Source organism: Ammodytes marinus (genome assembly GCF_949987685.1).
Source record: "Ammodytes marinus genome assembly, chromosome: 8".
NCBI classification, from domain to species: domain Eukaryota; kingdom Metazoa; phylum Chordata; class Actinopteri; order Uranoscopiformes; family Ammodytidae; genus Ammodytes; species Ammodytes marinus.
The window spans coordinates 5,282,773-5,309,320 of record NC_137212.1 but is presented as its reverse complement, the minus strand read 5'-3'; the positions used below and the strand labels follow the sequence as shown (position 1 = coordinate 5,309,320).

General features: G+C 38.8%; 1 protein-coding gene across 1 annotated transcript in view; it reads left to right on the top strand.

Moving 5' to 3' along the window:
• lepr (leptin receptor) overlaps positions 1–14,294 on the top strand; it is a 34,882-nt gene extending 20,588 nt beyond the window's left edge. The window contains exons 10-21 of the mRNA XM_080033204.1: positions 277–376; positions 2,847–2,949; positions 4,020–4,231; positions 4,792–4,934; positions 6,128–6,281; positions 6,602–6,684; positions 6,869–7,082; positions 9,482–9,688; positions 9,854–9,937; positions 10,350–10,443; positions 11,038–11,113; positions 11,923–14,294. Of these exons, the coding sequence (XP_079889330.1) occupies positions 277–376; positions 2,847–2,949; positions 4,020–4,231; positions 4,792–4,934; positions 6,128–6,281; positions 6,602–6,684; positions 6,869–7,082; positions 9,482–9,688; positions 9,854–9,937; positions 10,350–10,443; positions 11,038–11,113; positions 11,923–12,798 (2,346 nt within the window). The 3' untranslated portion in view covers positions 12,799–14,294. The remainder of the gene's footprint in view (positions 1–276; positions 377–2,846; positions 2,950–4,019; positions 4,232–4,791; positions 4,935–6,127; positions 6,282–6,601; positions 6,685–6,868; positions 7,083–9,481; positions 9,689–9,853; positions 9,938–10,349; positions 10,444–11,037; positions 11,114–11,922) is intronic.
• The last annotated feature ends 12,254 nt before the right edge of the window (positions 14,295–26,548 follow it).

Here is a 26,548-nt window from a genome sequence, read left to right as displayed (position 1 = left end):
GTACGTTAAATATACTAACAACTTTCCTTTGTATGTTTGTTAAAACAAATTAAATAAAAATAAATAAATGAATAGAAATAAAAATAAATTAAAAATAGAATAGAAATAAATAAATAAAAATTAAATAAAACATTTGATTTAAAAAATAATTCCTTCCGGGAATTTTTGTTCTTCTACGGAAATTCAAAAAATTAATAATTTCCTTGAGTGACTTCCTTCCTTGTGTATTTTTAGCGAAGCAAAGTCATAGTGAGTAATGATTGTGTCCCACCCCAGGTCAGCCAGATCACAGTGCGGCCGTCAGAGACTGGCATGTACGACCTGCTGCAGTGCACTCAGCAGTGGACCATCCCATACAGCCAGATCTACGTAGAAGGTGAGATTTGGAGCACTAGTAAAAGCAACGCTAAATATTATGCAACCTTAAGGCAAGGCAAGTCATGGCAAGTTTAGTTATATAGCACAATTCAGATAGCCTGGCTGCGCCCGCCTACCTACTTCCGGCCAAATTTCATTTTCCCTTCAGTAGTCAGTCTGGTGACGGGGCGTATTAGTGGGATTCTGCTCGAACAAATTTCTGTGTCCAATCAGCGAAGAGAGCGAGCGAGTGGCTGAGAACGATGACGTCGAAGTCGCGCTCCAGTTTCAGTTGCCAGAAGCCGGCTCATGACACACGTGACGACCAAACGTTATGCGATTGGTTGGCTAATCCAGAGTGGCACTGGGCAGATCCAATAGTTTTAAACTTTAACAGACACCCGCCTCCAAGTGAGTGAACGTTTGCCAATTACAGCACTGCCAGACCTTCTGTACAAATGAAATGAAGTACGATGGTCTGGTAGCACCAGGCTACAATTCAGACACAAGGCCATTCAAAGTGCTTTACAGGGGCATAACATACATCAATATTACACATTAGAAATTGCATTTAAAAGATAGTAAAAACAAAGAAAATACATCAAGATTCAAAATTAGCTTACATTAGACCAGAGCCGGCCCAAGCCTTCAGGGGGCCCTAAGTGAAATATGATTAGGGGGCCCCTCTCCAATGTTAGCGCTGCTGAAACTATAGATCTTTGTTAAATATCATTCACACACCCAGTGTTTTGTGCTAGTGCCTCCACTGTGCAGCTGTGTGAAAATATTAGACAGCCGAGATTCAGACCCTCCTAGGGGGGTCCGGGGGTATGCCCCCCCGGGAGATTTTTTTTACCTTTTTAAAGTGAAATGCATGAATCTAGTGCACTTTGAGAGGAAAATTAAGAGGCTAAATCTGAGAAATTTTGTGTGAACAAATAATTTGGAGACACTGGGTCAGATGAATTAGAAGCTATTGAAGAAGGACACATGGATTTTCCATACAAATATTAATATAAAATAAAATATTATGGAGGGTCCTCTGGGTTGGGCTTGGAGCTCTTTTTCTTTTACAGGACATATTCTCTGTAATATAATGAATGCATTTAAATGCAGTGAGAGGAACGAAGCAGAAGAACTCTGTCGTCCAGCTACTGTATCTTTTTTTCCACAGACGAGGCTGAATAGGCTATAGACTATAATAGTGCATGGGCAACTGAGGGCAGCCCCATTTCCAATTGTTTTTAAATAAACTCAATACACACTGTGCACGGATGTGAATGTGACATGATCAGATAATTTAGGATTACCTCCCAGATGAACTGATTACATTTTTAGGCTATTAATTATCTAGACCAAAACATTTGATTCCTTTTTTTGTATGATAACTCACATTTGCATAATATGATGTTAATATCAAACACACAAACTAAAAAAAAAAAAATAGCGGTCGGGGGCCCTAAGCGACCGCTTAGTTCGCTTATGCCTCGGGCCGGCTCTGCATTAGACATCCTCATCCTACCAACATATTTTACATACATTGACTATTGACTAGTGGAGGAAACAACCATAATAGCAAATTGTTCACTTATTTATTCTCAAAACATTATTAGTTATGTATTTAATGTTGTCTGAGTAAAACAATTGAATAAGATAGTCATCTGCACATTGTATAAGATGAATGTATAATTTGAATGCAAATTGCCACTTTTTCCCCCCAAGCACAATCCAGATTGGCAGGGAAACAGTATATTTACCATATGCCAGCGGGGTTATTTTGACCCCACCATAGAATCATTGATTTTACAGTAACCTCCAAAGAAATAACAATGTCATTACAGTAATTAAACTTAGTTTAGTGAAAGTCTAAACCCCCATGTCACCTATGATGTTTTAAATGTCTGGATCCGTGCCACCATTTTTTTGGCGTCAGTTTTCCGCTGAAGTTGACAAAGACAGGAAGGAGACTGTGAGGGCAAAACAATGAAACCAAAACAGTCCCAGTCTCAGGTGACTGTTGATCTGTTATTGCTACCTTTAACCTCATACGAGGAACTTTTAAATGTTTGTGAAACAGTCTGGTTTTTTCCTCTGATGATCATAACTGACCTATAACAGCAAACGAGACCATCAGTGAAAAAAACACGCTATTTTTGTATAGGATGGTTAATATTTAGGCTTTTGCTCGGGTCTGATTTTGTCGGAACTCAGACAAAACAATTTTACTTTGCATCACCATGGTCATATATTACCAATATTTATCTGAAATAGTCACACATAAATAATACATTACCTCATCGCAACGCATCCTGGCGTCTCTCTTTCACTCACTCTTTAACAATTGCACACCCCGCACACGCTTGGGACTGGTGTCGTTAAAACACTACAGATTTTCTCCAAAGGTTTTCTCCGCTAAAATCAGCAAATACTGAAGGTTCCTCGTAGCTAACTTGGACATTGAGTTTTTTCCCCCTGTGTGTGTTTTACAGGAGCTTCCATTGAAATATACTGTGTAACCAACGGCGATATCGATGCTATGGAATGCAGCTGGAAGAGCAAACAGTGGAGCCTGAAGCTCAAATTCAGATCCAGGTAATATAAAGCAGCAATTTAAAGAACATTTTATTTTTTTATTTTTTTTCATTTACTGTTTTTTGTTCTTGTTCTTCTTACTTTTACTACTATTTCTTATATATTTTTTATGCATTGTTTGTGATCTGTTATATTTTCATTGTTTATTATTTTCTTGCCTAATTGTTAGTCTTTGTATATACTACAGTATGTCCAATCTCAATGGAGATGTCTGTATGTATGTTATAAGTATATAAGTATAAAAAGTGAAAAGATTTCTATATTTTTTTCTTTTTTTTTCTCAGTAACTGTCTCTGTCAATTTAGTATATTCGGGATGTTCGTACAAGCGTTGTGTTAATTTATTCTTAATTCAATTCAAAATAGCTGGAAGTTCATGAACAGTGTAACAGACATCACCTGTAGTGAACACTCCCTGGGAAATGGGTGTGGGAAGTCAGGAAGTTTATCTGAGCAATAAAACTGTCCACACTTCACAATATAAAAACCACAATGCTCGATGATGTAATGTTTATACTTGATATCTCCTGTTACTGACTGATATACTGCCAAGTGAAACACTACTTTTTACCATGCACTTATTTACATTTCTTGACAGTTGTCCCACTAGCCTACTTTCTATGCTTCTTCTAAATCTAAATCATTTAATTAGTGTTGATAGTAAATAATAATTTGTTAAAAGTTAGGTGTTATGTCCTTAGAATTGCCGTGTTTCTTCTTACCAGATCTCAGAAATTAGTTTGATGATGACAATTTTATCATAGTCACTAGAAATTATTTTCAAAAACCACAAAAAATAAGACCCAAGTTTTAAAAAACTCGACTTATCCTTTTATTTTGTGCAACTTAGAATCAGATAATTGATGTATAACGGGCATTTGAGATGTATTGATTAAAAGTGGTAGAAGGAGCAGTGATAGAAAAAGTGTTAAACTAACTAAAGTAAAAGTTGTAAAAGGCCTGCTTTAGCTTTAACATGCAGCTGATAAATGTTAGGGCTGATTTTAACTGAATACTGGATAGCTTACATCAATCTATATATATATATATTTTTTTTCTCTCTCTCTTCAGGTGGGCTGACCTGCCGTGTGATGTGATGGAGGAGAGGGAGAGAGGCGGGGAGGTCCTGGGGAAGATGGGCCCGTCCTGTGTGCAGGCTGCAGGCAGGCGGAGCTGCACCATCTCCCCTCTCAGGATGAACTGCTACAAGCTCTGGCTGGAGGTCAACTCACACCTGGGCCCCATCCGCTCCAAACCGCTCTACCTCTCTCCCATAGATCATGGTGAGAAACATGGATACATATCTTACAGCTTAAAAAAAAGAAGTAGCATGTGGAAATGTCTGAAAAATATGAATTGTGTCCTGTTCAATTAAAGAATGGTTGTTGTCAAAATCCATTTCTGTTAAATTCAGTGAATATTTCCTCACAATATGGTGTTAATACACAACCTAGGCTCTGTAAACTGGTATGTAAACAAAGATTATGTAAACAAAGGGAGCAACATGCCACTTTTTTGACGAAAAAGTGATTGTGTCAACAAGCATTCTCCAGAATGACTGACTCCACCTTTTAAGATATCCAAATATTATTTAATCTTTTAGGGCAAATGGATACTACACTTTATAGATAACCATTACTAATGTACACATTCTAAGGGAGTGAACCTGTTAATATTGTGGGTAAAGTATTGATAACTATTGATCTCAGAAGAACTGCAAAGGTGTACATTTCTTCTCTTTTTTTTTGTCAATTAAATGAAAATGTGAAAATAATACAAACACAAACTAAAACATATAATTAATTTTTGTGTGGCACTCTTCTCTCTTGTCTTGTCCCTCCAGTGAAACCCCACCCAGGGACTAATGTGAAGGCATTGACCCAGAGCAGAGGGGTCCTCAGTGTGTCCTGGGACCCGCCAGCGCTGCCCGTAGAGGGGCTACAGTGTCAGTTCCGTTATCACTCACCTTCCACCGCCGAGTGGAGGGTAAGCCTGTTTACCGCATTTTGGCTATTTCACTATTTCAGTAAACTTTATCAAAAAACATTTTTTATACTAGATGAATAGTCGATGCCCTACAGAGTATGCAAGCGTTTGCATTCATCTATTGGGTTAATAGCCAGAGGATGATTAGCACAAAGCACTTCAAATTCATTGCTGACATATTATTGTCAAGGTTGAATGGTTTCTATCTAATCACCTTTTAAAATGTTTTACCTGTGAAAACAATGTTTGTCCAGCAAGAACGGACATGTTAGAAGTAGCTCAGGTTTCAAGATAGATAAATAGATAGATAGATAGATAGATAGATAGATAGATAGATAGATAGATAGATAGATAGATAGATAGATAGATAGATAGATAGATAGATAGATAGATAGATAGATAGATAGATAGATAGATAGATAGATAGATAGATAGATAGATAGATAGATAGATAGATAGATAGATAGATAGATAGATAGATAGATGGATGGATAATACATTAAAAAACACTACGATATCGGCTATATGACAAATCTCAAATGACTCAGGCTGCTTTGACTGGTCAGTGTGACATGAGAACGTACTGCATTTGCGTCCTCTGTTGGAAAAACTAGGACATTGGACGCATATGTTCTATTATTCTCACACAAAATAATGAGTAAGATACGGAAATAAAGTGGACAAAAAGATGAAACGGATGTTCCAATTAATTAGATTTTTTCCTCTATCCAAATGACTAAGCAAGAAAAATGTGAGACCATATGTATGTCCTCAGCTGTCCAATTAACTTTGTTTAGAATAAGGATATTTGTAGCACATGTCCAATTTCCAAACTCAAAATAATGAGAACGAAAAGGAAATTAAAGCTGGGGTATATGATTTGGGGAGAAAATAGCAGTTGGGATAGAGATTTGAATCGAAATACCTCAAATGGTGAATGGACAGTCCCAACAGCCAATAAGAACAGAGAATCGGATTTTTTTTTTTTTTTTTTTTTTTTTTTTTTAGAATCGGAGCCTCGCTCTGATTGGTCAAAGTGTACCGCTCATTTTCACTTTGACCAATCAGAAATCATATACCCCAGCTTTAAGTGGATAGAGATATGAAACAGATGTGTATTCTCAGATGTATTTCTAATTCATTGGATTATGCTGTATCTAAATGACCTAACAACCAAAATGTGATGCCTACAGGAGCAGCCTGCAGTGCGTGTACCCTGGGCGGAGGTCTCTGTGTCGGATATGTGTCGTGGCTTCGTGGTTCAGGTGCGCTGCATGCACACCAGCGGCACCGGCTACTGGAGCGACTGGAGCGAGTCGGTCTACTCTTCACCTCACAACAGCAGAGGTAATAAGAATAATAATTAATAGTATTAATACACTGGACAACATTCATTTCACTCTAGAACAACATCTCAAATAACACCATGGTTGTTTGATAGTTTACATTTTTAAGTCTCTACACATTTCTTGCACTTTTATTTTAAATGTTCACTTTGGAAACCTTATGAAGGAGTTTTCAATTTGTAACTGCGTCGTCTGAAATTCAGTTATTATGTATGGAAACTGTTCAAAACAGATTAAACAAATGGCTATGGAATAATTTGAAATCTGATGCATTTTTGTAGATTTTAACTCATGTTCTACTATGTTTGGTCTCTTCACCAGCTCCTGAACGTGGCCCTGATTTCTGGAGGATTCTTCAAGATGATCCGTACAGGAACCAGACTAATGTCACTCTGCTATTCAAGGTACAGTTTACAGAGCCTAGGCTGGGTATTAAGACCAGATTTTGGTTTTCAGCACGTACATAACAGGATGAGATATGCACTGATATTGGCAAGGAGTGATTTTGACATCAAGCATATCACATACTACACCTTTAAGACACAACGACAAAATCTTGACTTTCCTAATTTTCGGTTTTGCCCTCAGAACCTCCATATATCAAGAGAATCGTACTGTGTGGATGGATACATAGTCCAGCACCAGGACGCCAGCGGTTCTGTGATGAGGCAGAAAATAGATCCAGTTTCCTCGTACAGTTTTGAGTGGAACCAGGACGTCCAGACAGTGACTGTGGAAGCTTACAATAGTCTGGGGAGCTCCGCTAACAACATCAACATAACCCTGGACAGGCTGCCCAAACGTGAGTCTATCCGTCTGTCCGTCTGTCCGTCCGTCCGTCCGTCCATCTATCTATCTATCTATCTATCTATCTAGTTATCTATCTATCTATCTATCTATCTATCTATCTATCTATCTATCTATCTATCTATCTATCTATCTATCTATCTATCTATCTATCTATCTATCTATCTATCTATCTATCTATCTATCTATCTATCTATCTATCTATCTATCTATCTATCTATCTATCTATCTATCTATCTATCTATCTATCTATCTATCTATCTATCCATATCCATCTATCCAGGCAGTGGTGGATGATGCAATCTTTAGTAACTAGCTTCTTGTCCTTGAAGGCCACCCCTATTCTCTGAATGAATTCTGTTAGGACATAAGGTGTTGGCAATCTGCCTCTGTCGAATGTATATAACAAATATAAAGGAACCCAAAATTAAATAATAATGAAAACATTTATTCATTACAACCGTAAGCAATGGACAAACAATATACAAAACCGATCATATAAAATATGATACAAATCAGAATTTAACAGACATTTGAGTTTTTCTTAAGATTTATTCTTTGAAACTACCTAAATCGCAAGTTTTAAAACACTATCGAAAACCATAAATATGAATGAGATCAAACTATAACACCTCAAAAAGAATCACAGATCAAGTGTCAAGCAGACAGAGAAGAAAGAGAGAATGATCTGCAACATGCCGTTATGTTCCAGTGACGACGTGAAGAGTGGAGCCCAGATCAAAAGGATTTTCAGTTTTTATTGCGGTGTGAAGAAAAGTGTCTAAAAAAGTGAGACAGATTCATGGTCAATACTTACAATGATGACAGACAGGGTTTTGTCTACTTGAATTGGAACTGCTGAAAAATATGTACGTGAAGGTTTCCAGTAATATTGTTCTTTCTTTCCAAACTTTGCAAATCATCCGCTTGTCTGTGGTTTGGAATAATGATAATGTTGAGATAATGCAGTTGCAAACAGACAAAGTTAACTCAAATAAACATCTTAATGTATATGTGTGCCTTTTGTTTCTATTAGTATGAAAAAAGACTAAAAAAAATAGCTGAAAATCACAAAATTGACCAGTGCCCAAACAAACACTGTTTGTGTGTCTAGTCTTAATTTGCCACTAGCTTTGATTTTCCCCATGTCCTTAACAATAACTCACAACAGAAAAATGTACGTTAGAGTTGGGGACATTAACAGCCATAGTCGTGGATATGCGGAGAGCCCAAAATGCCTGTGATTCAATCCCTGCTTCCATTAACGTTAGGGTACTTAAGCACTACAAGCAGCACGCAAACATTTTTTTATTTTTCTAAATGCAGTCGTCTGTTTTGTCTGACTTTCACATTACTCATAATTCAGAGAAAACAAATTTTCTTTAAAATGACTAAGTGACAGAATGAAAATTGTTTTTCCGCAAAGACGTTTGGTAGACAGACTTACTTATACGCATTTTTAGGAAATGCATTTTCAGTATTATTAGTGGCTAAACCGGCATAGGAATCAATCAGTCCAGTAATTGATTCAAAATGGCCCATAGCTTATGATTCACATCCACCTCTGCAAATCCCATGTCCCCTCCCTGCATAGACTCCTCTGCAATTGTTATGTCTGCATTTACTCAGCTTATTCCCTAGTCAGTCAGAGAAAGTATGCTACTTAATCAAAATGGTTTTTGACCAACTTTTAGCTCAATGTGGTTGTTTTTCAGCCCAAAACTTTACTGTTATGATTCACTCTTACTGTTCACAGTGTTGACTTCAGCTGTTGAGTAAATTAACTTGAAAAAATAATAAAGTAAATAATATTTTACTGATTTGAAAACACTGAAAATGCCTTCTCATATACCTGTTTATGTATGTACAACCTACTGCCTCAAATATTGCAGAGGCTTTGCAGTTTGAGAGGTCTCATTCACCATCAAAACATCAAATAAAGAATATATTTTTTTTTTTGGACAATGGTATTTCATCATTCAACTACAGTTACAGTGACCTACAGTAGGCTGCATTGTCAAGTCAATTTGTGTAGCCTATTTGTGTTTATTCTGTGTTTAACAGAACTTGAACCCCAAGCATAAAATCCACTTTAAAGGTGCTCCAAGGGACGTTCAGTTTGTGTTAATCCTTGCACCACCTTTGGACACAAGCGGTTGAGTTTTTACTACACCAGCTGTAGTTCCTGGGTGAGCGTATATACCCATGACAAAGGCATTAAGAAAAACTATATAAAAATAATTCTTTGCACTGATGGTCTCATTTGCTGTTACATTACAGTCATTAATGATCTTCAGAGGAAAAAATTAGACTGTTTCAGAAATACTTAAAAGTTCCTCGTAGCACCTTTAAAATACTGCATTAACTCCTTTTATTTTCTCTTCTATCCCCAAGGTCGTTCCCTGGGTTTGTTCAGTGTGCTGTGGATCAACAGCAGCTGTGTGTCTCTGTCCTGGACTCTGCTCGACAACAGCTCCGTCCCCCTGTCTATGGTGGTCCAGTGGTCTCCAGGGCAACAACAGAACTCTGATCATAACAAAGACATGAGTGGAAATACATGGGCCAGACTGCCCTACACTGACCGACCCGTCTATCTAAGAGGCAAGCCTACCGCCATTTACTATTATTATTATGATGATTTCTGGTTGTCTTTCCACTTGGCCCTTCTTGTTATATCTCAAGAACACTTTGGGGGATTTTCTTCAAACTTTGCACAAATGTCCACTCTGAAAAAGAAGGCCTCATGATTTGTGTGTGTGATTCCAGGTGATTTCTTCGGCTCAGAGGACTGTGGTTTCCACCTGTTCCCTGTGTTTGCTGACAGAGAAGGAGAGCCCATGTACACCAAAGGTAAAGCTCCATTTGCGACAGTGTTCTGACTGTTATAACCATATAAGTGTTTAAAGGTACACTATGTAACATTAATTAAATAATTTATATTATATATTGCATAATGTTGGCTAGAAATGTAACTTGAAATAATTGACTTTCTCTAACTTTCTACATTGCCTTAAACATACAGTACACTTATTTATATGAAAAGTAATCGGGTCAAATTTTTACAGCAGAAATCCAATGTGTGTGACGTTTCTGCCCGTAGGCCTACTCAAGTGTGCAGTTCACTTTACCGTCACAGGCCGTTAGTGTTAAGAAAGGAATTTCTGAATGCTACATAGTGGACCTTTTAAGGAAGACAGAAACACCAGCTCTTCCATTGTGTTGTTGATTAAAGATCTAATGTGTATTTTTCTCACTGTTGCAGCGACTAGAAGAGACCCTGCAGCCTACATGATGCTGATGATCATCATGTTCCTCGCCATCGTCCTGTTTGTCACTCTGGTGCTCTCACAAAACAAGTAAGGTCCACAACAAGGACAAAATCAATACATCAACATTAAAAAAAACATAAAAAAAGAGTAAAGGTTGGTTTTAATTATAAACAGCAATAGTTTCTTACAAAATAATTACTTTTTTGAGATGCAGACTTCAGTTTTTTTTAATAATTTATCTTGTACAACCAGGTATTGATTGTACAGCATCAGTGTTCACAACTTTACAATCAGAGTTAAGGTTGTTTCTTCTATAATGACAAGTAAACGTTTCATACAAAATTATTTGTTTTTGACATGCAGACATTTTTTCATATTAAATTTTTTTTACCAGGTTGGCCGACTGATTGTATGGCATCAGTTTATGGCAAATTTGTCTTGTACCGAGACACCTGAATGATAAATGATGGGTACATCAGGGGTGCATTCTAATTCAGGAAGCAGTGACACTGACCATGAAAAATTGGTTTGACATTTAACGGGTCACAAAAGGGTAATTGTACCTGATAATGGGAGCTAATGGGAGGTGGGGAGAGGTAGAGAGAGGTGGGGGAAGGAGGGAGGGGAAAAGGCCTTTAGACTGAGATATTAAACCTCTGTATTTGCTTCATTTATTTCCAGGATGAAAAAGTTAGTGTGGAAGGATGTTCCCAACCCAAACAAGTGCTCCTGGGCCAAAGGACTGGACCTCAAACAGGTAGGAAATGATGTGAGAATACAGCAACATGCGTTCAAACTTATACGTTCATATTTTATAAAAAAATATTGCTTGATTCATTTGTTTTCTTGCTGAGATTGAAAAGATCAACAGGCCTACCAATCACAAGTCTTTCAATATGAAGCTACAGCCTTCAGTTTAGCAATGTTAGCATAATAAGATTCCAAGGAGTAGCTTATCCATACAGTATATAAGGTGAAAATTCATTAACTTTGAAGGTGTTGGCTGGTGGATTTTGAGACCTTTAGACAAGAGCCAGGCTAGCTAAATTAAGCTAACTGTTGAATGGCTGTAGATTATAGGAACATATGATACATAAGAACATATTCTTATTGCCTGGCCTGCACATGTAATCTATCAATTGTATTTATTAATAATAATAATAATAATAATAATAATAATAATAATAATAATAATAATAATAATAATAATAATAATAATAATAATAATAATAATAATAATAATAATAATAATAATAATGATAATAGCTTGTTTTAATATAGCGCCTTTGAAAAGGTCGCTTCACAAAAGTGCAGCAGGATGAAAACTAAAATAGCAACACAAAATGTATCAAGCAAGATACGAGCATTGTATTTCCACATTTGTCAATTATAGGAAGTAATAGAGAAAATATCGAGCTAGTCTCCCATTTTAGCCACTTTCCATTATAATTGCAGTCGCTCCTATTCTCTTTTGTTTATATTCTCAGTATATATCATCTTAGATTCTGAAAAACTAATGGCAAGTCTCTATAATGTTTTTTTTTTTGCTTACCCCTCTATCTCTAGACTGACACCTTCAATCAGCTGTTCCACCCTCCAGATGGCCTGGCTGCTTTGCCTCTGCTCCTGCCTCCTGAGAACATTTCTAAAGTCGTCATAATGGACAAGGTTGATCTCTCGGCTCTGACTACGGCTTGGGTCCAAAAAAACCCTCTTGTTTCCCTCACCACCACCGCCGACCCATCCACTTCATCAGCCTTCTCCATGTCCCTGCCTTCGGGGCTTGACACACGGTTAGACCCCACCCTACCCATTGAAAGCCTGGTTCTCCAATGTGGAACTTCTTGTTTTGAATTAGATCTGGATTCCTTGGTCAATTTAAGCCCAAATATAGGACAGTTACAGCTACTCGAACCCCCAGAAAACCAGCAGCATTCAGCCCAGTCTTCAGTCACATACTCCACTGTGGTACACACACGTCCAAAGCAAGAGGAAGAGGTACAGCTGCCCATTCATCTAAACTACAAGGATGGTAGTGGTAGCAGCTCCGGAGACGAAGGCAATTTCTCTGCCAACAATTCAGACATTTCGGGGTCTTTCCAGGGTGGATTGTGGGACTTGGACGACCCTCGACGCTCCTGTTCTTACAATTCAGTGGAGGAACTTTCAGAAACGTCGGAAGGGGACGTAGGAGAGGCTAGGGAAGAGAAAGACTTGTACTATTTAGGAATGGACTATCCAACGGAGGGCGAGGGAGAAAATGAGACGGACATTGAGCTGCTTAAAAATTCTGTGTTGAACCGAGCGGCGGACAGTTCGGTGGAAATGGACCCTTTGCTTGGTACAGAGAACTCGGAAGAGCTACTGTCATCGTCGAAACATGGCCTCAATTCGTGCCTCTACATGCCTCAGTTCAGAACGGCAAGGACTGCGTTACAATGAGAGTGAGAAAGAGCACCTTTGATTTCGGTTTTTGCGCGGGACGTTTGTCATGATTGAGCATTTACAGACGTGGATTCTGCATATTGTTCATTCAGACATAGTGTAGGACTGGTGTTGAGCTGAAAATGTGAACATACATTGATACAATGAATTGCAAATGAACGGTTCATCAATGCTGCTATTGAGTTCTCCGTGACTATGCGTCAGGGAGGCACAAGCCTACAGTCTAAAGTATGGAGGCGTTTATTTCTTTATTTCTTTCTTTTGTGGGGCTTTGAAACCGTAATTCTATCTTGCCAAACTGTGCCCCTGCAATCAGTGACTGATTCTGGAGCGCCAACTGAAAAACGCACATGTTTTCAACAGAGTTTAGGCTAGTGGAAGGGGGAAAAAAGTAAGTAAATGTTCGCAGGTAGGCTGTGCTAGCCATGTGCTGTCCATCAAGTGAGGAGGTAGTAATCTTGTGGCTTTAAACATCCTATATATACACACAGCATATGTCAGAGGTGTTCATTATATGCATATAAAAAGAATATGTGGTGATGCTACATGTGCCTACAGTCGCTCATCTGCTTCTAGTGTAAGGTAGAGAAAAAAAATGTTTTTGTCGTTGCCAAATTTTTACACACACACACACACACACACAGGTTCAAAGGGAATTAACGAACGCACAGGAATTGAGAAAAGAAAAAAATATATAAGGCTATGTTTTTCTCAAATCCCGTTAGACTGTGAAGTGAAGGCATATATATTTAACTGTCACTCTAAAGCTAGTGGAGTGTGACTCAATGGAAGCAGCGTGTAATGGAAACAGATGTAGCTAGACTGTGAGTCATGACAGGTGAATTTTTGGACTCTGGAATTGTCTGCATTTAAAGGCGGAGTGCAACAACAACATCTGCATAGACTTACTCACACACCAACCCAAATAATGTCTTCTTGTTGTTGTACATTGTGCTGTAACTGTAATGTATTTGAGACTATCCCTGCGTTCCAATTCACATACTTTTTCTTTTTACTACACTACATACTAAAGTACAGAAGAGTTTTAGGGCCACAGGAGAGAAAAAAAATCAGATAAGGAAGATTTATTTTCATTATGACGAGAAATGTCAAGAATAAAGATGAATACTCCAAAATGCTATTGGAGTTAGTGGGGCATTTATGTATTTTCAGCTTACTACAATTGACGTGTATGTATTGGGACATCCTAAATCTTTTTCTGGTATACTAAATAGTAGGGAAGTATGGAAATTGGAATGCAGGGTATGTTACAGTTTGTGGGAAATGTGATATCTTATTTCCATTCATTATATATTATAAACACCTGTTGTCTGGTGTCAAGATAAAATAAATAAAATAATGTATATTTGAAACCAGATTAAGTAAAAAGTCATAAAAAAATAATATTGAAATATTGTTGACAGAAATTGTTATTGTATATTGAGATATTTTGTCTATTTTTCATGGTGAAAAAAATAAAGTGTTTATTGTGAGTGTGTCTGGTTTGTGGAATAAGTATAAGTACTAAAAGTGAACTGTTCAAATATAGACAACACATAATGCACTAAAAGTACTTGGTTATATAGATTCATTGAGACGTAGACAGATAGCCAGAAAAATATTGGTAATGGGTATAAAAAAAATGTAATTAGTTTCTTGTAGGTGTTTTCACGGGAATGCCTATTGTTTGCATGTTCCGCATTTCATCGTTAAAGGTGGAGTCAGGGATACTGGAGGACGCTTGTTGTCAAAATCCCTTTTTTTAAAAATCAGTTAACATCTTCTCACAAACTGCTACCTGTCCGTACTGTGTGGGCGCTGAACAAAAATCCAGTGATAATACACAGCCCAGGCTCTGTAAACCGGAATGATGCTATAGCTACGGACCTACGGTAGGCCCCCTTTGTTTACCTTTTGTTTACATACAAGTCTTGCACCCTTCAAAGTCTTGGTCTTGTCTCTGTCTTCATACACTCGGTCATCACTGCTTCTCGGTATCTGTGGCCTTGACTACAAGCCTGATTTGACTTTGAGCCAATGAAATTAAGATAAAACTAGTATAATATGGTCAAATTTACTGGATTAAATGACTTGCATGACAAAGGCTAGAGGCTAGAGACAATACACATGTTCTAGTGATCAAAGTGTGTCATGCAGCGCGGGACTCACACGGTTTTGGGTCCTACAGTAGTGTTGGCTTCGGTCATGACTACTTCTTGGAACCGATGAAGAGATGCTAAAATTACTGTATTAGTGTAATGGTCAACTTTCCTGGATTATATAAGTGGCATGCCAAATGCTGCCTGACACACTTTGATTAGTAGAATATGTGTATTGTCTGGCGGCTAGACAATACACATATCCCAGCTATCAAAGTGTGTGATGCTTTGGGCCCTGTAGTGTTGACTAGAGTTGGCTTTGGTGATGACTACTTCTTGGTTTTCGGTGGCCTTCACTACAAGCCTGATTTGAAGTTGATAGGGAGCCAATGAAGAGAAGCTAAAATTAGGGTAATATGGTCGAATTTACCGGATTTAGTTAAGATTGAATTACTGGCATGACACAAAGGCTAGACAATACAATACAAATAGTTTAGTAATCAGGGCCAGATGAAAGAAAGGAATGAATTAGGGGCTCTGCATCAGCCAAGAACATCCAAGAATTGTCTATATTTATAGCATCCATCCTAGAGGCTACTTTTGTGAAGCCTATGGTCTATTCAAAAACACATTAGCACAAAAGATGATATAACCACTGTAGGAGCCAGTAGGTGTTCTTGGTTTCATGTTGGAATATTTGGTTTATATTAGTTTGGGTAATCTGTTGACATGCCATGCCACAAGGGGGCAGTAGTGTGCTGGAAATGAGTACATACAGATAGACCTACACTGTAATCAAGGATAAGTAAACAAAACTGGGCACTTTTTGTTGTGTTTGGAACCTTGAGACACAAAAAGTTCTTACTGCATAAGTTTAGTTAAGTTACTTTACTTTTTTTTTTAGGTCAATTGTTACATTGAAATTCGTCTTTCCGCATATCCCCTCTCAAGTTACCACACATTGGAGGGGTCAGAGAGTTCAGTTCAGTTGGACACAATGGTAGAGATGGTGGGCACCGTAGATGTAATACCAGCTACCACTAGTTTTACAACTAACACCCTCCTGTCTGGTGCCGGGGATCGAACCAGCGACCTCATGGTTAATGGTCAGCCAACTTTCCTCTAGGACAGTGGTTCTCAACCGGTGGGGCGCGCCCCCCCCCCGGGGGGGCGCGGACACTCTACCGGGGGGGCGCGAGGGGGATGAAAAAAAAAAATCTTAATTTTTTTTATTTATTTATTTTTTGTAATTTCAATTTTTTTCCTGATATGTAGCCTAGTTCAGAGATATGTATTTTTTTTTCTTTCTTAACTTTTTTTGATAGGTAGTTGCCATGTTCATTACACAAACACTCCAATCCACTGATATGAGATCAGTTTGCAATTTTCAAGTACTGAATTAATGGTAGGACTGTGGCCACTAGAACTGGTCTCTGGTCAGCAAAGGTCTTGAAAACAGCATAAGTGTGCTTGTGACATGCGTGCCACCCATGCATGTGTATGGGCACGTGTCCCAGCAGATTTTTGAAATCTGAATAAAAAAATGTAAGTTTGTAGTTAGCAAGTGTAACATGTTCTTAGGGCAGAATTTCATAAATAAAGGTTTATTTTTTTAGCAAGATATTTGGTCAAAAGCTAGTGGTCATCCGTCCCTCTGTCCAGTTGTTAGGCATCTGGCTGCTAGCAAGTTATGTTGTCTTGCTAATTTTACTATTCATCTGAACTGAAATGAATATTGACTTTTTCCTTTATTATCTTCGCCAGAATGCACCAGAATGCTTAGATTACATGTTAAAATCACAAAAAAATCTTCTGGGGGGGATGCCCCAGAAGATGTTTTCTGACAAACGTTACAATGGATACTAACATGATTTGGGAATTTGGGATTATAAATCATCTTTCAATTGGTTGTACAGCATATCACATGCTATTCATTCAGGGGTGCGATGGCCACCCCACTCTAGTCAAAATTTCCTGGAATCGCCACTGAGACACACACAACTCCGCGTTCAGGCTGCACAGCACATTAATCGCAGGTAGCATTTTGAGCTAAATCTGGCCACTTTCCAAATCCAAGACTCAATAGTTGAAACATTCTCTGAACTGGGTTGTCAGACAGCAGTGTTTCCCATTGATCATAGACTTTGTTTTGTGAAGCTTTTTCATAACAGGTATACCTATTGTAGAATGTATTCTGTGTATGTTCTATTTAGGCTACTATTTTCTTCTCTTCTAAGGAGATTTAAAAAAAAAACATTTCCTCAGTGTCTCATTGATACAATCTCATAATTAGCTTTTAAAGTGCACCAGAATTTAACGTTAAAATATAAGACATTTCCGGACCCCAACCCTAAACCCAATGTTCAACTCTAAGGTGCGCCACTGGCCTAGCCCTTGTGATAATAACAATAATAGATTATCTATCTATCTATCTATCTATCTATCTATCTATCTATCTGTGTAGGGTGGTGTGTGTGTGTGTGTGTGTGTGTGGGGGGGGGGGGGTGTCAGGGTCGGTGGGGGGGCCCAAATGCAATGACCCAGCTTTGGGGGGGCCCAGCTTGCAGAAGGTTGAGAACCCCTGCTCTAGGACATCCTACCATCTGAATGAAAAGACAACAATCAACAACAGAGGCCGGCGGAACGAACGAGATATCAGCAAGAACAAACTAAAGGTAGGCTACATGCAAGTTATGAACATTTAGCATTCCAAGCATCTCCAGCTGTTGTTAATTTCTCATACATCTCTGATTAAGTAATTATTTTTTTTTTTTTTTGCCAAGAGCACCAGCGTTTGTTTCAAGATCACTCAGCTCAATCACTCTCTCCCTTTGGATTATTAATTAGCATGTGATATGATATGTCTGCAAACCTTGTGATACAACTAATGAACCAGGATATAAACACGTCATTAACTTTACATAATCATACAATGTTTTGTTTGTTGGTCTATTAGCTTCAATCTCTACACATCTACCCAGCATCATTACTTGTTATTCATGCTATGTTTCATGTGTTGTCTATGTTCATAACAAAACCTTACATAATGCATTTTTACCTCAACGTTAAAACATATACACAATGTTTGTTTTTTTCAGTCTGTTAGCTTCGATCTCTACATATCTACCAAGCATCATTACTTGTTGCAAGTTTTAGAGTCTAAAACTTATCATAAAGACAAACAAAATAAGATTCAATTTTCAAGAACTTTCAGAGTAGTGCACATGGAAAGTTTAGTTGATGTAACTGCTTGAGATAATGGCTGTTAAAGACAGTTGTATAGGAGAAATATAGAGGCGCAAACAGACAACGTTTAGTCAAGTAAACACCTAAATGTATATTTGGACTTTGAATGAAAGAACACGTTATTAATTTCAAAAAGTCAAATTTATTTGAAGTTATACATTTAATGAATGAAAGTTGTCAGATGAAGGATAACTCAGACAAGCGATTTTAAAATGTTGCTTAATTTTTAATAAAATGTTAAATAAAAATGTTGAATAATTATGAAGTCACACCAAATATGTAGAATATCAATGCTCCAGTCTTCACAATAATAAACAAAGAAAGCACACAACCAGTTTTCAGTATTAACGTTTATTGATATGTGAGAGAACATGTCTGATTGGTTGGTCCCAAGAACTTCAGTCATTCATGAATCCTCTGTAACCAGCGAGCGCTACACCAGGATAGAGACAAGCAAGCGTTGTGGTTCGTAGATGTACGGTTCGCCATGAGGGAGTCCCAGACACTTGGCCAGAATCTCATAATCACTGTGAGACGCTTTCAACAGCTCACTGTCCATGGGAGAGCCCATCTTTCCTGACACACGCACCACAAAAAAAAAAAAAAAAACACATACATCACAACTAGTGTTGGTGAAGTTACTTTTTCACAATCACTGCACTCTACAAGGCAATGCGTGTGTGTGTGTGTGTGTGTGTGCTTACTGTAGACAAATAGGAAATGACCGAATGACACATCTTCTGCGCCGAGCCTGTGCTCCATCACCAGACAGTCGGAGCAGCTCTCATAGAAATCCACCCTGCCGTTTTGGCTGTTCTTGCGATCGCCCATTACTAAAACAAACAAACACTTCTACATTTTTAAGAACTTATTTTACTCATTCTTGTGAAACACTTATTTCTGTGAAAGGTGATTTGCTAAATAAACATATTATTTATAAAGGGTGTGTGTGTCTCGATGCAACTCACTGAAATAATCAACGTGCAGTAAGTGTTTTTCAGCTTCAGAGGGGTCAGAGGGTCGTGACATCTGCAGGGTGTATTCTGAACTGAAAATCACAAAAGAGTGGTTTCAAGCAGCACTGGTAAATGTATAGATTTGTGTCTTTATTTGATATGTCCTACATTTTGCACAGTTGTGACATCACAACTGTGCAAAATGTAGGGTTAGACAGTGAGACCATAAACCACTCTTTCTGCCTTTTCTCAGGCTAGGATGAACCCATTTCTAAAATGTTTGCACATTAATACTTCATTAGGATCTCAGAGTTCAATTCACCTTCATATTCCCACTGGGGAAGTAGGCCTTTAAGGCATGGTTACAAAAGTTAGAGGCTGCAATGCTTTTGTCATAGCGGTCACTTTAACTGTTTGAGCATTCGGTAATAAGGCAAACTCACTGGCCAAAGGTCCTGTCGGTGTATAGGATGGTCTTGTGGTCAGGCAGAAGCTCATACTTCATTGTGACGTTGATGGCTCCTCCCAGCAGGTGACCCGGTTGGTTAGAGGTGCCCCACACCAGTAGCCATTCACCATAGATCTGCAACTGGTATGGAAACAAAGGGGAGCCCACGTTAGCATGAACATTTACAGAGTCTAGGCCGTGTATTAACTCTGGATAATTTTTCAGCACAGGAGTTACGGACAGGCAGCGGATCGTAAGGAGACATTCACTGATTTCAACAGCAAGAATAACTCCAGAATCACTGACTCCACCTTTAAACCAAACTCAGACACAAAACTCTCACCTTGCTCAGGTCTTGTGCCGAGTGCATCTTGTTCAGACCGTCACAGTCTTCAGGGCCCTTCTTCAGTGGTTCGTAGATGTACGGTTTGTCATGAGGGAGTCCCAGACACTCGGCCAGAATCTCATAATCTCTGTGAAACGCTTTCAATAGCTCACCGTCCATGGGAGAGCCCATCTTTCCTGACACACCACAAAAAAAAAAAAAAAAAAAAAAAAAAAAAACCACATACATCACAAGTAGTGTTGGTGAAGTTACTTTTTCACAATCACTGCACTCTACAAGGCAATGTGTGTGTGTGTGTGCTTACTGTAGACAGATAGGAAATGACCGAATGACACATCTTCTGCGCCGAGCCTGTGCTCCATCACCAGACAGTCGGAGCAGCGCTCATAGAAATCCACCCTGCCGTTTTGGCTGTTCTTGCGATCGCCCATTACTAACACAAACACACACAAACACTTCTACATTTTTAAGAACTTATTTTACTAATTCTTGTGAAACACTTATTTCTGTGAAAGGTGATTTGCTAAATAAACATATTATTTATAAAGGGTGTCTGTCTGTCTCGATGCAACTCACTGAAATAATCAACGTGCAGTAAGTGTTTTTCAGCTTCAGAGGGGTCAGAGGGTCGTGACATCTGCAGGGTGTATTCTGAACTGAAAATCACAAAAGAGTGGTTTCAAGCAGCACTGGTAAATGTATAGATTTGTGTCTTTATTTGATATGTCCTACATTTTGCACAGTTGTGACATCACAACTGTGCAAAATGTAGGGTTAGACAGTGAGACCATAAACCACTCTTTCTGCCTTTTCTCAGGCTAGGATGAACCCATTTCTAAAATGTTTGCACATTAATACTTCATTAGGATCTCAGAGTTCAATTCACCTTCATATTCCCACTGGGGAAGTAGGCCTTTAAGGCATGGTTACAAAAGTTAGAGGCTGCAATGCTTTTGTCATAGCGGTCACTTTAAGTGTTTGAGCATTCGGTAATAAGGCAAACTCACTGGCCAAAGGTCCTGTCGGTGTATAGGATGGTCTTGTGGTCAGGCAGAAGCTCATACTTCATCGTGACGTTGATGGCTCCTCCCAGCAGGTGACCCGGTTGGTTAGAGGTGGCCCACACCAGTAGCCATTCACCATAGATCTGTAACTGGTATGGAAACAAAGGGGAGCCCACGTTAGCATGAACATTTACAGAGTCTAGGCCGTGTATTAACTCTGGATCATTTTTCAGCACAGGAATTACGGACAGGCAGCGGATCATAAGGAGACATTCACTGATTTCAACAGCAAGAATAACTCCAGAATCACTGACTCCACCTTTAAACCAAACTCAGACACAAAACTCTCACCTTGCTCAGGTCTTGTGCCGAGTGCATCTTGTTCAGACCGTCACAGTCTTCAGGGCCCTGCGCTGCGTTGATGTCGTTCACCGCCAGCAGCAGCAGAAGCATGGCTCCCGTCACTAAAGAAAGAAAGTCAGTCAGTCCTCCTTTAGCTGATTCATATCAATTCAAGCCATCAATGTCATCAAGAAGACGCTATGGAAGCAAAACAGCCAACATTTCAAAATTGACTAGTGCTTGAAAAAAACAATGTGTTTGATTGCAGGCAAAAGAAAAAAAACACAGAACACAAGTAACACACACAAGTAACACACACAAGTAACACGCACAAGACAAGACTCACCAAACTCCATAATGCATAGACAAGGAACAAAGGAACACAAAGAGTATATATACACACACACAAGACAGGGTAGACAACGAGGAACAGGTGTAACACATTAGGGGAGGGAGCAGTAATCAAACAGGAGGGAAACTTGACAGGACATGGGGAGGAACAAGACAGACATACCAAAATAAAACAGGAAACACGGGGAACCACCAAAATAAGACAACTTCTCATACATCTCTGATTAAGTAATTATTATTTTATTTTTTTTACCAAGAGCACCAGCGTTTGTTTCAAGATCACTCAGCTCATCAATCACTCTCTCCCTTTGGATTATTAATTAGCATGTGATATGATATGTCTACAAACCTTGTGATACAACTAATGAACCAGGATATAAACACGTCATTAACTTTACATAATCATACAATGTTTTGTTTGTTGGTCTATTAGCTTCAATCTCTACATATCTACCATGCATCATTACTTGTTATTCATGCTATGTTTCATGTGTTGTCTATGTTCATAACAAAACCTTACATAATGCATTTTACATCAACGTTAAAACATATACACAATGTTTGTTTTTCTCAGTCTGCTAGCTTCGATCTACCAAGCATCATTACTCATTGTTTATGTTTTGTAACCCTTTTATGTAGTACGTATGTTCATAACAAAAGCTCCCATAAGACATTTGTTATGCCTTGGTTAGTAGATGGATAGATACATACACAAAAGCATGCTAACTCCTCATATGTGCATGTCACCCCTCTTAACTGTAGTGATATGGTACCATCTTGTGGCGGCAAGAAGTAAATGCATGATAATACTTGGCTCTGTGCATTGTTTTGCCTCTTTTATCTAACTTTTTAAGAGTGGAAACATCATAAAATATTACATAATTTCTGTGTCCCGGTAAAGTGCAGTTTAATTTATTAGGAAGTTTAAGGCAGTTGTTCAGGTGACTCTTATATGTCGTTTGTGGGATTATATGAATATATTTAAACACTAGAGGTCACTATAACAGCAATTCAAGCTCAACTTTATGCACACATGCTTGAACTCTATACAGTAGTTGATGCAATTTTATTCTTGCAACTGTTCTATCAACTTTTAAATTGAAATGATTGGATTAGACTTAAAACATTGTTTAAAGTGTTGCTTTATATTGATTGTAATGGCAATTGATCTGTATTAACTGTGTATAATATTCACATCATTTCTTACGTGTGGGATACAAATCAAAGTAGTGAGAACTGTGAACGACATTCCGGCTTTCCTTATAACAACAAAACAATATCAAATGAGAAAATTAATATGTAAATTAAAAAATATATTCCTTGGATTTTGGTGGTAGTAAAATATCTTTATGGTACTTGATTGAGCATACACAGTCATTTTGATAAGCAGCTGTTTAACTAAACCTTTTGAATTGAAAACAAGTGATAGGCTATATTCCAAGATGAAAGGTCTAAAAGTGTCTGCATGGATATGATGGAATAATAAGTTAGTAATGAGGTCCTTGGAAGGACGCGGTCTACACGGTCTATGAAGGCTATAGCCTGTGAAGGCCAATTCGAAGGCCGAACGAGCGTTGTTAAACGAGACGGTCTCCGCAGGTCTCCGTTTACGAGCATTTCCGGTTTGTGTAACAAGCCGTTACCTTGCGTGACGCCTCGCCGCTCCTGTGCTGCCTAGCAACCCTGATTGCTGCCAACGGAAACAGCCTTGTCAACGGAGGAAAAAAGAAAAAGAAGTTGCCTACCAGACGAAAAGAAAAAAAAGTACAAGAAAAAAAGAAAGGAAGATAAAAGTTAAGAAGATGGAGCAACACGTTGCTGTTTTTGTTATTTTTTATTTCATTTTATGCCATCCCTGAAAGAAACGCAATGAATCTTGGGATATGTTGGGCCGCGAAGGATCCATCTGTTGCAGCCTTCAAAACCGTGAAACGAAGGCTGCATTTCTCGGCCGCATATGAAGGAGCTTTGCTAATGGAACAAGCCTTTGCGCGCCGCAATCAGTCTTCAAATGCAGCCTTCCTAGGCTGCAACCCCTGGATTGAGATTCAGTTTATGTGGTATGGATGTATTTGCAATTTTCAGCCACACGGCGACAGAATACCCCCACTTATGGAGCACATTATTCCAAGGATAGTCTCCCCTCTCTGTATCCTTAGAGGCCCTTTGTGCTTAAAGGCTCTGTTGTATTTGCCATAGAAGGACATGATGAAAACACACTACAGGCCTGACACCATGTTTTTGGTTCGCTACGGCAATCCGTCAGGGACACACCACACAGACAGGAAGAAGTTCTATTATTTATGGTTGTGGATATAGTTTAAGAGCTGAGGATTTATATTTTCTGAGCTGTGCTGAGAGGTCGGTCTAAAGGGGAGTATGACTTGTGGAACTAAAATTTAGCACAAACATATTTCAGTTTTAAAAAGAGGTGCAAAGGAATATTTTTATTTTTTGGAGATATTGGGATGAGAATATGTGATTTTGAGTGCAGTATTAGTTACATTGATTGAATTGGGATTGGTGATTATAGGGTGAACGGTCTTATATATGACAAAGATACTGTGTGTGTGTGTGTGTGTGTGTGTGTGTGTGTGTGTGTGTATGTTTTGTCCCTTTGTGTGTAAATATCCGAGTATAAATACTTTCTTTGGTGTACATATGTAAATAGGTGTTTATAGCTGAAACATGTGTACAAGGTAATTAATAAAAGAAGAAAATATTTAAGGAGCTTCAAGGATTCCAACCTGAAAACACACACACACACACACACACACACACACACACACACACACACACACACACACACACACACACACACACACACACATATATATCGAAATGTCTCAAACCAGTTCAAAGGCAGCCTACCTGTTTCCAGCTTAACACACGGGGTCGTGAGATGAAACGTTCCGCTGCAGAATGCTTCACATGTGAAAGTTCTTTGCCGCTCTGCTGATCTCAGCTGTGACACATTAGCTCCAGAGAAAAGATTTAGCTTCAGTCCAAACACAGAGAGAGGTGACTGACCTTTACACAGAGGAACGCTACCAGTAAGGCCTCAGGAATGGGCAGTTTGATTTGTTGTTACTTTGAGGAAAATACTGAATGAATTAAAGCTATAGTGCGTAACTTTTTCATATAAATTAATGTTGGTTACATTGGGCCCTAAGGAATGAGCAGTGGAATTTATTGTTACTTTGAAGAAAACTACTCAATAAATGATTGACTCAATAAAATGTATGTTTTATTTTCATTTTACACATAAATTTAATTTGGCAAAGCTTTTCTATCAAGTGGCTCAAAATATCAAAGGTAAAGCTATAGTGCGTAAAGTCTGTTGACCCCCTTGAGGAATTCTGAGTTATTACAACAACACTGTCGGAGCATCTACATGAGGTTAAGCCTTCGGTGATAGTGCATGGACTTTATGCATTCTGCTGTACATCCAGGTTTTTTCTTAGCAGTAGAATCAACAACTGAAACATTTCGTTGGCGTTTTCTGGGATTCATTTTCATGCTCCTGCGACACTAGTTTGCAAACGCTGCCATACTGAGACATACAGAGAGAGTTTTATGGAGCTGATTGTCATGTTATGTCTTTGTCTTGTCTTATTTTGGTGGTTCCCCGTGTTTCCTGTTTTATTTTGGTATGTCTGTCTTGTTCCTCCCCATGTCCTGTCAAGTTTCCCTCCTGTTTGATTACTGCTCCCTCCCCTAATGTGTTACACCTGTTCCTCATTGTCTACCCTGTCTTGTGTGTGTGTGTGTATATACTCTTTGTGTTCCTTTGTTCCTTGTCTATGCATTATGAAGTTTGGTGAGTCTCGTCTCCTGCGTGTTACTTGTGTTCTGTGTTTTTTTTGGCCTGCAATCAAACATTCTGGTTGCGTTCCGAATCGCATACTTTCTACTATATAGTATGTAGAAAAAAGATTTAGGATGTCCCGATTCTTGTGGCCAGATTTAGGATGGTTAGAAGTACCCGGATGTCCTACTTCATGCGGCCAACATTGTTAGTGTTGAAAAGTGCATCCTATTTGGGCGATTCTGACCCACAATCCAGTGCGCACGTGAAGTGACGTCACATCGACGAAGCCTCCATATGAAAACAAACGGGGATGCGACGGATATAAAAGCAAGAGGCAAGATCAAGGCGCAATGTTATGATGAAATAAGAGGGTAAAGTATGTCCCAATAGTATGCCTACTGCATCCTAACTAGATTCTTTTTATCGTCGGATGTAGTATGTAGAATAGAAAAAAGAAAGAGTATGCGATTCGGAACGCAACCATTGTTTTTTTCAAGCACTAGTCAATTTTGAAATGTTGGCTGTTTTGCTTCCATAACGTCTTCTTGATGACATTGATGGCTTGAATTGATATGAATCAGCTAAAAGAGGACTGACTGACTTTCTTTCTTTAGTGAAGGGAGCCATGCTTCTGCTGCTGCTGGCGGTGAACGACATCAACGCAGCGCAGGACCCTGAAGACTGTGACGGTCTGAACAAGATGCACTCGGCACAAGACCTGAGCAAGGTGAGAGTTTTGTGTCTGAGTTTGGTTTAAAGGTGGAGTCAGTGATTCTGGAGGTATTCTTGCTCGTCGAAATCAGTGAATGTCTCCTTATGATCCGCTGCCTGTCCGTAACTCCTGTGCTGAAAAATTATCCAGAGTTAATACACGGCCTAGACTCTGTAAATGTTCATGCTAACGTGGGCTCCCCTCTGTTTCCATACCAGTTACAGTTCTATGGTGAATGGCTACTGGTGTGGGCCACCTCTAACCAACGGGGTCACCGGCTGGGAAGGGCCATCAACGTCACAATGAAGTATGAGCTTCTGCCTGACAACAAGACCATCCTATACACCGCCAGGACCTTTGGCCTGTGAGTTTAATTTACCTTTTTACAGTTTTTGCCGAATGCTCAAACACTTAAAGTGACCGCTATGACCA